The sequence below is a fragment of the Odocoileus virginianus genome, chromosome 6 (assembly GCF_023699985.2).
Source record: "Odocoileus virginianus isolate 20LAN1187 ecotype Illinois chromosome 6, Ovbor_1.2, whole genome shotgun sequence".
Classification (NCBI taxonomy): Eukaryota; Metazoa; Chordata; class Mammalia; order Artiodactyla; family Cervidae; genus Odocoileus; species Odocoileus virginianus.
This window is the reverse complement of record NC_069679.1, coordinates 70,317,632-70,330,566: the sequence shown is the minus strand read 5'-3', so window position 1 is coordinate 70,330,566 and position 12,935 is coordinate 70,317,632. Positions and strand designations below refer to the sequence as shown.

Sequence of the window (12,935 nt, the reverse complement as noted above, 5' to 3'; positions counted from 1 at the left end):
TATAAGTATTTCTTACTTTTGGTGTCAAGCTGCGCACGATACTTCTCAAATCCTTTGAGCCGAACGCGTTCTCCCAACAGCTGGAGGAATTCCTCAAAGGCTGGGCCGGCCGATTCATTGTTGTACATCTCTTCTTCCGTGCTTTGTCCAGCTTTGCAGTACATGATGCCTACTTTCTGCTGATAGTTCAGCTGTGAAGGCAGGTGATACAACGCATATAAATACAGGCAGATCCACTCTGCCCACTCAAATGCTAGTAAGTCCTGTAGGGCATATGCTCATCAAGTAGCTTAACCTCTTTCTTCTCTTGAAATCCTTCTGCTTTTGTTCTTCCCCTTTTAAAAAAAGGAGGCCTTATGGCTTTAAAAGTAAAGGTCTACTTTACAAAAGATGCCTTTGAAAAAAACCTTAAGTTGTTTTACAACACTGTGTTAGTTTCATGTGTGTAGCACAGTGATTCAATTATACACACACACACATTCTTTTTTAGGTTCCTTTCCTCTATAGGTTATTACAACTCATTGAGTTCACTGTGCTATACAGTAGGTCCTCACTGGTTATCTCTTTTATATAGCACTGTGTATATGTTAATCCCAAACTTCTACATTTATTCCTCCTCTGCTTCCCTCTTTGCTAACCATAAGTTTACCAAACAAACTTTGGTAAATAACCAACCAAGTTTATTTTCTATGTCTGTGCATTTATTTCTTTTACAAAATACACTTTAAACTGCTTTGCACGAAAAGCCCATTAAAGTTCTTTAAAAATTTTGGGAGGTAAAGTTGGAAAAGACTTATGTCCCAAGGCCATTTTCCCAATATACTAAATTATAAACCTTGGTTATACGTTTGTGACAGCATGAGCATCATCAGCACTGTACTTTTCAAATTATTTTTCTAAAAGATGAGTCTCTAGATAGAAACTTTAAAAGGGGCCTCATAATGGCAAATGACAATTAAAGCATTCAAGAAATTCAAATATGACATTAATCAAAACATTTATTCATCATTGAAAAGTTTAGTCATCCTATAAACAAATTTTAAAGTTGTATTAGTCATTTAAGAAATGAATTTGAATATTAAAATTTAGACATTTAATTCTCCAGTAAAATCAGGGCAATCCATATTCGTGAAGTCTATTTACAGACTAGCACTGCAACAATTGTTATCAATAAATTTTTATCTCATAAAAGGAAAGGGGGAAGAGGCAAAATTTTAACAGCTAACATTTACTGAATAGCCACTATCTGCCAATCACTGTTTAGTGATTAAATTACATTAGCTTTCCTCACAAAAGCCTGCAAATATATGACCAATAAGCAAAGAGAAATTCAGAAAAGGGAACAGTAAGAGACACATAAGATCATACACTGTCAACCCTGTGATTTGGCTTTATTCAATATAACCAGGATTCAATCAGGCTTGTCTTGCTGTATTTCTGTCACTCCAACATATGTCCACAGCTCCTTATTTGCAACTCCATAGTTGAAAGGTAAAAACCAAACTTAAGCAAACATATTTGGCAGTAAAACTTCCTATGAGCTGACAGTGAGTGCTGTTCCTTTCTGTGAATATTCATACCTTTGGAAATACTAACGTGTTTGATGGTGGGGTGCTGTCCCAGATTCCACTGGAACTTGCTTTAAGTGCATGTATTTTATTACCCTTCTAAATCTGGACCTTTCTGAATTCTGAAACATATCTGCTCCTATTGTTCTACACAAAGACTGTGAACCTAAACAATTCTTTTCAACTTTCTAAATCAAATGGTTCAGAATGGTGGTTAACTAGAAAATGTTATCAGGGAACTCCTGCTTGCTTTAGCCCCTCCTCACTAACCAGTTGACAAGGAAGGTTCAGCAGCTTTTACATGACCCTGGGACATGAAAGCTGCTTAGGAGTTCTGTAATTGTGCAGAACTGACTCCCCTCTGCCTACTCCAGTGCGTGCACGGCAAAGTTCCACATCTGAAACTTCCAAGAAACTGTATCTACAGATGTTGGAATTTTTTAAAAACAGCATACAACCTTGCATTATCACTGTTTCATTTTAATGATTAACAGAAACACTTTTAGGATTTAGTTCACTTTTTTTGTATGCCACATGCAGTTAAAAAAAGAGAAGGTAAGAGTAAAACCTGCCACATGCCACTGGCAGTTGTGCTCCTTCAAAGGTCTGAATGTGACTAATAGAGGGGAACTCCCGCAGGTGGAGCCTTCATCTTGGCTTTCGGATTAAGCCGAGTATCCTATTAGGTCTCCACAAATAAAAAAGTAGCAGTCTGTTTGTCTGTTACAAAAGAAGTCCTTAACACAGCCAGCTCCTTACTCTCTCCCTGCAGGGAGAGCTACCAAGGAAAGGAAGCAATCTGGAGAAAGGAAGGAGCTTGGAGTTATTTGCTATTTGGCTCTGTGCCTCCCTGATCAGCCTTCTCATCCAACAATGTAAAACAAAAGTCACCTTGTTCAGAGGAAAACATCTCAATGACCCTGGATTTGTGGGTGGCTTTTTAAACTTCTTAGATAAAGGTCTAGGATTTCACTGTGCAACATTCAAAAGGACTCACTCATTTATATATACAAAAGAGCTCACTTTGGAGAGGAGATAAGTAAGAAAGCTTCCCCAAAACCACTGCAGGAGCAGAATGCAAGGACAATGAGACAATGTGCTGCCTTCTCTAGGCGGGCTTCACATATTGTGGTGACTCCACCCACAGACAGAACAGACTGGTATTTGCTTGTCAAAGGAAAGCTCCTTTAAGAGGATTAGGGAATTTGTTAGAATGTCAAATTTCCTCCAATGTTAAATGGTGATGAATGTCAGTGCTCCATCCTTGAAGGTGACACTATGACAGTATCCTTGGTTTCTGCTGCAATGGAATCAAGGTAGGTGTCAGTCTCTTAACTCAGGTTCCGGGAATCCTTAGTTAGCAACCTTGTTCCCTGCTCAGAACATGAGTAGTTGTTAAGGAGGAGTTATTTAAGTATAAGGAACATTTCAAGAGAAAGAGCAACTGGAAATGGAGTTAGAGCTATGGTTTGGGGAGGGTTTGAATTGTTACGATGTTACATAAAACAGGATTTTTTTAAAGACACAAACACATATATGAATAAATAATATTTTCCTGCAACGATTAAAATAGTTATGATGATGCCAGAAGCCATCTTGGAAACAGGTTGGGTTTATCCAGCTGTTTAGGATTTCGCTTTCGGATGTTCATGGAGTCACGCTCTACAGTTCCATGCTTGCCTATCAACCGATCCCGTATCAACCGCTCACATGGAGCACTGAGGGAGGTGTTGGGACTCTCAACAAGTGTCTGCATTGTAAAAAGTGATTATAGTCAATCCCACAGGATTACGGTTCTGTTTGAGATGAAAGTGTCTTTCAACAGCCACCAAAAATGACATGGCCTCCCACAGCGGGGAGCAACAGTATACAGAACTGCTCTCCTTCTCATAAAATAGGCACTTTAACACAGAATCATAGAAGCAGGTACAGCAAAATCTGGCTTATACAGCCCTGAGTTCCTGGAAAGATGCATGATACAGTCAGGGTCCTCCATCAATAGTAACAGGTTTGAATAACCAAGTTCTCAGGGACCTCTTAAAAAGTTCTGTACTTTGACCTCTTCTTCCTGACGTCACAACCAGAAGGCACCACTGGGGGTGGCACAGATCATGAGAAAAATCCCCATTTCTTCCTTTCTTACAAGACCTTTTAAATTGTCTCCGTTAATCCGGGGATTTAAAGCTTTTACTATGAGGTGTCTCATCATCTAGCAGTTCTCAAAGTGTGTGCCATGAACCCTCGAGGGGTGCCTGAGCTTTGCTCTGGGACACAGTTAACTGGAAATAATCTGATCCTTTCAGTTTTTCCTTTTAAACTCATAGGTCTTATCAGAGTACTGTTTAATTTGAAGATAATCCTGTCCCATTATTGAGGCAAAGTCATTCTAAGACTTTACCTGATGCCATGGGAACTATGAGGCTTTCCAGGCTGCCTGTTGAGAGCAGACGTTGTTGTCAGCCAGGCAGAGGTCTGAGGATGTGCCTCACTCAATCTTTGGGTGGTTCCTACCCTGGCTGCAAATACTTTCCTCAAACACTCACACTTACCCTGGCGGCTCAGATGGTAAAGAAACTGTCTGCGACGCGGGAGACCGGGGTTTGATCCCTGGCTCGGGAAGATCCCCTGGAGGAGGGCATGGCAACCCACTCCAGGATTCTGGCCTGGAGAATCCCCATGGACAGAGCCTGGCGGGCTACAGTCCGTGGGGTCACAAAGTGTCGGACACAACTGGGCGAGGAAAGCACCAGTATCCAGCTCAGCAAATCCTTATCTCCCTGGACTCACATCTCAGTCTTCAATCAGGGAGACCTCTGGGCTTCGACTGGGTGGCCCCTCCTGGCTGTGTAGCCTGGGATCTCAGGCTGAAAGCTGGTGTGATTTTTACTGTTCATTTGGTTCCCATTGTCCTTTGTTGCCTGACTTCAACATCATAAAAACCACTGTTCCATTGGTTTGCCTAGTTTTTAAAAGTTGTTTCAGATGGGAAAGTAAATCTAGTTCTCTTTTAATCTTGGCTGGAAATAGAATCTCCCTCCATTTTCAAGTCATATAATTTCTGGACAGTCAACTGCATCTGTTTGAGGCATACGGTTTAATGATTTCTAACAAATCCCCACTCAATCAAAATACAGAACATTTCTTTCACCCCAAGCCCCCTGGTTCCCATCTGCTATATATGCGTGTATCAACCGACAGCCTCAGACAATCATTGTTCTATTTTTTTCCCCACTGTAAATTTGTCCATCTATATTTTTAAAGACTATTTTTGCTACGTAAAATTCCTAGTGAGAATTCTTCTTTTTCAGCATCCTAGAAATGTTGCTTCCACCTTTTATATTTTACAGATCAGGAAATGGTTAATTTTAATCCAATTGTCTGTCTTATATTCTTCTTCGAATGTACTTTTTCCTCTGGCTATTTTTAGATTATTCTCTTTTTCTTTTAATTTCAGCAATTTTTACTACAATGGACCTATATCTGACTTTCTTTGTATCTACCCTGCTTACCATAGGCAGAGTTCCTTGACTCTGTCTTAACTTGTGTGTATTTCACAGTTTTGGAAACTTCTCTAGGGGTATTTCTTCAGACATCGATTATGTCTCCAAATACTGCTTTCAATTCTCTTCCTCTTTTGGGGAATTCCATTACACCCATGTATTCACTATGGCCCACATGTCTTTTAGGCACTTTTCTGTATTTCTCATGTTTTCTTGTCTACATTATTCAAGTAAGCATTTTCTGGTAACTTCAATTCATCATTTTTCTCTTCTGTTGTGTCTAATGTGCTCTGTAAAACATTTGCTGAGATTTTTAACTTCTGGGGTTTTCTTTTTTTCCCCTCCAGTTCTAGAATTTCAATTTGATTTTTTTAAAAAGCAAGTCCAAGTTCTCCAGTGATCCTTGACCTCTGTTTTTCACTTCTGCAGGTCCCATGAAATCAATGAAAACTCTAAACAGTCACCTAACTTTTAATCTGTACTTTGGCCACACTTAAGCCCCAAGCCTTTTACAAATCAGCAAATGCCCAAGGAAAAAAGTGCTGCAGAATGATTTAATTTTGATGAACCCAAATTTCTCAATTATTTCTTTTCTAGACCAAGATTTTGATATTATATCTAAGAACTCTTCACTAATCCTGAGGTCACAGATTTTCTTCTATGTTTTTGTCACAGATTTTTAAAGTTCTACATTTCAACTTATGACTCATTTAAATAAATTTCTGTATAATGTGTGAGGTTTAGGTCAAGTTCATTATTTTATCTATGTAATTGTTTCAGCACCTTTGTTTGAAAAGCCTACCTTTCCTCCACTGAATATTTTTACTCCTTTGTCAAAAATCAGTTGGATATATTTGTGTGGGGCTGTTTTCAGTTTCTCTATTTCATTTTTTATTGAAGGACTATAAATGGTACTGTATTTTATTTTCCATTTCCCCATGTTCATTAAAAGTGATCCAACTGACTTTCTTGAGTTAATGTTGAATCACACAAACGTGCTGGACACAGCCTGCAGTTCTAACAAGTTTTGGTAGATTTCTTGGGGTTCTGGAGACAGACTATCATGTTATCTGACACAGGGATACTTTATGTTTTCCTTTCCTTTATCCAAATGCCTTCCTTTTCGTGCCTTATTGTACTGACTAGACCTTCTAGCACTATGTTGAATAGCAATGGTGGCTGTATACATCTTTGTCTTTACCATTAAGTCTTTAATCAACTATGATGTATGCTGCAGGGGTTTTATAGGTGTATTTTGTTTTTTAATCAGTTGAAGAAGTTCCTCTTATTTCAGTTTTTATTGTTTGTGGCCATTATGGCTTTCCTCATCCCAAGATCCCCAGCCAGTCTACTTCCTTCTTTTCACCTTTCAGATTCATGTTTGCTTTATATACAGTGGCTGTACTTAGGAAATGCAACTATTCCATGCTTCTAGAAGCAAAAGTCCAAATCTATTTTTTAAAAGCACTGATTATTCCCAGTGGGTAGGCTGATCTGAGACAAGTTATTCTGCCATTACTAGATATGAAGACCTTGCTCATTTTTCAAATCCTTGTGACTTATATTGACAGCACTTACTTTGGTTTGTTCTTCATAAACATGATAACTGCTTTAACTACTTTCTAAAGATTTATCACTATACTGTCCTCCAAAAAGAATGACAAAGAGACTGGAAAAATTCCATGTTGGGAGTGAAAAAATTGCTACTTAGAAACTTTATCCTCATTGGAATTTACTAACAAAAATCAAACTGCTTTAAAAAACGACATATGGATACTGGGTAGAAAAATCACTTTTAAAAAAAATCTGTCTGAAATGCTGTCAAAATTATTTATATACATGTGCACAGATTCTATTTTTATCTTTGGCATAATGTAAAGGAAATATTCTAGACACACATTTTGTATTCTATACACATATAGAGGAAATATTCAATACATACATTCTATATAAATATTCTATAATAATATGTTGTGTAAAAGTTCTCACAAAAATAGAAAGCTTCATACTGGGTATTAAATTGATGATTTATATACTTGTACTGATTTGATATTAAGATGAATTTCAATTATATAGGAATAGGTTCTTCATTGCAGCATTGTTTGTAACAGTAAGACTGGAATCCATCTAAATGTCTATTAATAGAGAAACTGATTAGATAAAACTTTGGTACAGCAACTAAACAGAATATTATGCAGCCATTAAAAACAATGGGAAAACTTCCTGTGTACTGACACAGAGAGATCTTCAAAATGTATTACTAAGTGAAAATGCAAATGTGTATAGCATGTTATATTTTGTATAGGAAAAAGGGAAGTAAGACTACATACGCATTTTTGGTGTATCTGTGTAAAGAAACATCAGAATACGTAAGAAACTAATAAAAGTAGAAACTAGAAGGGAGAAGAGAGCTGAGAGATAGGAACAGGGTAGAAATGGGATCCTTCAATGTAAACACTTTGATTTTTGGCCCATGTGAAGATATTATTAAAAGCTAATTAAGAAAAGTCCTATAGAAAGGAAACTAGCTTTTTATTTTAAAGCTGAATTTAAAGCACAATTCAGTTTAAAATCAAGAAGACTGAAATATCTACAATCAGTTCCTCTATCCTTTTGGATTGTGAACCAGAGTCCTTACTGCAGGTCTTAGCCATGCTGAATTCCTTCACTATAAAGTATAGTCCTACTAAGCCAAACGTCTTCCAAATGCTACTGCTTTCAGTAATATTAATCATAAATCTTACCTCTGGAAAGGACTCCATCCAGTCACCCACCCCAGCCTCAGCCAGGCAAATAGCATGGATGAGCCCATGCAGAATAATCATTACTTGTGAGCAGACAAGAGAAAAAGACCAATGCCACAGGCTTCTTTCCCTGATCTGATGACTGTCATGTATATTTCTTCCTGATAATGTACATATGGAACCAATCTGGTGGCCTTCTGAACTTTACACATGCATTAACTGATATCATAATCTAGAAGAAGATCAAAATTTCAGGAGTGTTAATTGTTTTGCCAAAGCTTCATTCATAGACAATGTTGTTTTCCCTACGGCTCATTCTTTAACTCCAGATGCCTGAATCAAAGAGGAAAGTGGCTGGTCAAACTCATTTATCATCAATAAAATAACACACCAGGGCAATGAACAGGCTAAGTCAGCAAAGAATTTCATTTATTCCCTAAATCAAAAGAACAGCACTATTCATTATTAAATAAAGATTGCTTTTTTTCTTATATCTATTCTTGAGATGTATATTGCAGACCTAATTAGATATGATTACTTTACCCCTTTAACTTCAATAATTTGAAGGGCAACATTTTAAAGAACAGAGAATCCAATAAATGTTTTCATTTCTTTGTATTTTTAATAAGTATCTAGAAAAACAGTGGAAATATTGATTTAGATAAAATCAGTACTATGTACATGAAACTTGACATTTCCTAATGAAAACAGGTCTTCCAATTTTCTCTACTGCAGACTGGCAATTTTACTCTATTTTTAAGTTCTATTCTGATCTTGGGTTTTGCATGTTATACTTACTATTGAGCTCTGCGGCCGGCAGCAATAAAACCTGGAGCCATATTTCCAGTTTCTTCTCCTACTCAAGGGGAGAGAATGGGAAGATGGGGTGTAGAGTGTATTGGGAAAGAAAGTAGACTGGAGCCTGAATGCTTGGATTGAAGACCTGCCTCCAGCATATCCTAACTGTGATCTGGGGGGTCCTTCACCCTCTTTGTGCCTCAGGGCTCTTGTCAGCAAAGCGAGGACAATAATAGCATCTACATCAGAGGATTCTAAGGATTAATTAAAATAATTCATGTAAATGCTTCACAGTTCCTGGCTTAGTCACCGCTCAATAGAAAAACATCTATTCTTGTAACTGCCTGACACTGCTGCTCCGCGGGCTTGCTTGCTGTCCGTTACCCACACCCCACGCTCCTGCCCTGCTCTGCTTTGTCTTCGCTCTTCTGACTCTAGACCGCCACACCGCTTACCTTCTGGACTGATGAAAGGTCCATTTCGTCCTGACCCATCTGATTAATCGTGACTTGGCCCCACTGGCCTGTTTGTTAGCAGTTCTGTTATTACACTCATTATATTAAACCCACCTTTTATTACAGCAATTTATGACTTTGTTTCCTTCATAGGTAAAGACTGTGTCTTACTAGCATACAGTATTTATTAATAAAAATCGGCAAAGAGTGGTTACTGAACATTTACTGGATTTGAAAAGTTATGATTTTTACTTATAAAAGTAAGCATGATATGTTATACTATCTATAACAGCAAGATGCTTATAAAGATGGAATGAGGTAATGCACGTAAACAGCTACTAACAGTTATTATTTTATCATCATTCAGGGTTCACCATGTGTCTGGCATTGCATTAAGTGCTCTACACGTGTGAGATCCTTGAAACAGGGCCTGGAATAATGATCTTTCACTTTCTTTTCACTTTCAATGTCACTTTCACTGCTGGTAGAAAGATCTTTTCACTCCATTGCACGGAGTAGGTGAGATAAAGGTGTTTTTTAATGACCAATGAAGAAAAACAGCACTGATATGGCAAATCTAAAAGCAACTGAATTACCCATATTATTAAAAAGTTGGCAATAGATAATGAAATTCCTGATACTTTACAGTGTAGTTTGGAAGATCAAAATAATTTGATATGTGCAAATAGTAAAAGTGAAAGTGTTAGTAGCTCAGTCATGTCTGACTCTGCAATACCATGGACTATAGCTTGCCAGGCTCCTCTGTTCATGGAATTCTTCAGGCAACAATACTGGAGTTGATTGCCATTCTCCTCTCCAGGGAATCTTCCTGACCCAGGGATCGAACCCAGGTCTCCCACTTTGCAGGCAGATTCTTTACCATCTGAGCCAGAGATGAAAACTTGCAAATCTTAAAAGCCAAAGTTAGTATCATGCAAATGCATATCCAGGGTTCAGGACTCCTAAGGCAAAACAGTACTGCTTCTGAAAGTCTCATTCCTCTCAAGTGTAAAAGGCCAATAACTGGAAGCTACCATCCAGGGGTGCCGTGAGGGTAAAAGCAGATGATGCTGGTAAAGAGCTTAGAACAGTATAATAAGTAAACATATATACTTATCTAAAGTGTCTTCATCATAAGAGATGCACTCAATTATCTCGTAAGTGAAGATCCAGGACCATGATGGGAAAACTAAATCCAGAGTTAATTCAAACTTGCTAAGTCACAAGCTGTTCTAAATTCATGACAATGTGCAATCATTGGCAGGTTATTTCATCTTCTGATTGCCCTTCAGATGACAATGGAAATGGACATCAATCAATAGGGAAAGGCCCAGGAAGTTGTGAGGAAGGTGAATGTGAAAGCATGGGTAAGCCACAAAGCACATGATCACTTCCTAAAACTTGGGGAACTAAAATGTCAACTTCAGTTCCCACATAAATATCAGAGTCTAGTCAAATGAGAAACAAATTTTTATATTTTTGTGAAATGCTATCTTTTATATCATATAGATATAACTTACATCTGTTCTTCTGTTCATTTTAGCTTTTAAAAATGGTAAATGAAAAAAAAAAAGCACCAAAGATCTGAAAGGCAAAATGACACAATATAGCAAGCAAATAGTGTTTTCTTTATCTGAGAATAATTATGTGAGCTGTTAAAGTAGAAAATATTTTAAAGGAATTATTTAAATAAAATTTAAAGGGAGCTGGAGAGGCTCCTTTCAGTGAGTTGTTTTTTTTTGCATTCATAACTATGCGTGTGTGTACTAAGTTGCTTCAGTCATCGGCTATAGTCCATGCGGACGCAAAGAGTTGGACACGACTGAGCAACGAACACACAATTCAAACTATGAATCTCTTTAAATATAAAGATGTACAAAGCATGAAATTTCAAAAGATGATGACACAGATGGAAACTAAAAACATTTTGCAGTGATTCAAATGCATTATAAGCACCTTGAGGCATTCCTTTTTCAAAATTTGTTATCTGTAAAGTCACCAGAATAATCAATTTCTCAAAAGGATTCCAAGGCATTAGTAAAATTTCCTTACCAAAAATATGACTCCCTAGACTAAGCCCCTAAGTATGTGTGTCCTCTGTCTTTTATCAGTATAACCCTGGGCTTTAAATGTTATGAATACATAAACAGAAAGAGAGGCCAAGGAGTGGTATCCCTTAGTTCAGATATAGAGCTGCTCACACAGAATAGCAGGTTTTAAACTTCTAGATTCTACTGTCTAGTAAAATTTCCAAAATATAACTGGGGAGACTCATCTAGACTGCCAAATTGTAATTTCACTGAGAAAGCATTATAGAAAACATTTAACACATATGATCATCAATAATTTATGAAGGAAAGGATAAATAGTTTAATATCCCCCAAGATGAGGGCAGGAGGAGAAGGGGTCGACAGAGGATGAAATGGTTGGATGGCATCACTGACATAATGGACATGTGTCTGAACAAACTGGGAGATAGTGAAGGACAGGGAAGCCTGGCATGCTGCAGTCCATGGGGTGGCAAAAAGTCAGAATGACTTATTAGTGACCAAACAACAACAAAAATAAGAAGCCCTTCATTCAGAATAATGGGCAGTTTTGTGAATTAAATAAATGTACCTTTAAGCTAAATTCATTATAGTGCTTTCACCTTTCCTTGTGGAAGTGAGAGTTGCTCAGTCGTGTCTGACTCTTTGCGACCCCATGGACTAGAGAGTCAATGGAATTCTCTAGGCCAGAATACTGGAGTGGGTAACCCCTTCTCCAGGGGATCTTCCCAAACCTGGGATCAAACCCAGGCCTCCCACATTGCAGATGGATTCTTTACCAGCTGAGCCACAAGGGAGGCCCACGAATACTGGAGTGGGTAGCCTATCCCTTCTCCAGCAGATCTTCCTGACCCAGGAACCGAACCAGGGTCTCCTGCATTACAGGTGGATTCTTTGCCAACTGAGCTATCAGGGAAGTCCTTGTGGATGGAACCATAAAGCATTTATCACAGAACAGCACTACCTGTGGTCTAATATTTTGTAAAGACTAAGAGAGACCTGAAATGTGCCAGGGGTCCCATAAAATATCTACAATTGGGGCAGTTTTTAATTTAAGTAAAACCTAGGGTGAAAAGGAAAAAAATTCATCCTTTACACAAAATAATCTGTTTAATCTGTTGAAATTAGAATGTTCAGTATATGATTATACTGTAGGTGTGCATGCTAAGTAACTTTAGTCATATGTGACTCTTTGTGACCCTATGGACTGTAGCCCACCAGACTCCTCTGTCCATGGGATTCTCTAGGCAAGAACACTGGAGTGGGTTGCCATGCCCTCTTCCAGGGGATCTTCCCAATCCAGGGGATTGAACCTGTGCCTTTTGTGTCTCCTGCATTTGCAGCCAGGTTCTTTACCATTAGCACCACTGGGAAGCCCCCAAATCTCATCCCTTATATTGTTAATGTCTAAATGTTGTTTCCCTTGAACCAGTAAAATTGAAAATAAATCATTTTTCCACTCTTCCTTTGTTAGAATAAATGCTCAAAATATTTATTGGAACACAGCACCCAAAATGGTTAAATTTATGTATCAATAGTCTTCTGAAAGTGTTAGTCACTCAGTTGTGTCCACCTCTTTGTGACTTCATGGACTATAGCCTGCCAGGCTCCTCTATCCATGGAATTTTCCAGGCAAGCATACTGGAGTGGGTAGCCATTCCCTTCTCCAGAGGATCTTCCTGACCAACAGACTGAAACTGGGTCTCCTACTTACAGGCAGATTCTTTACCATCTGAACCACCAGGAAGCCCCAAGCATTCAAAGTGCTCAAATTGACGTGTTATAAATATGGAAATTCACAGTCTACTTGAAATATACATAT

At 38.1% G+C, this 12,935-nt stretch overlaps 1 protein-coding gene across 8 annotated transcripts in view; it reads right to left on the bottom strand.

Moving 5' to 3' along the window:
• Positions 1-12,935, bottom strand: part of SIPA1L1 (signal induced proliferation associated 1 like 1) — a 493,843-nt gene that overhangs the window by 93,776 nt on the left and 387,132 nt on the right. For all 8 annotated transcript variants that reach the window (XM_070469567.1, XM_070469568.1, XM_070469569.1 and 5 more), the window contains one exon: positions 17-191. In XM_070469567.1, coding sequence (XP_070325668.1) covers positions 17-191 — 175 coding nt within the window. The remainder of the gene's footprint in view (positions 1-16; positions 192-12,935) is intronic.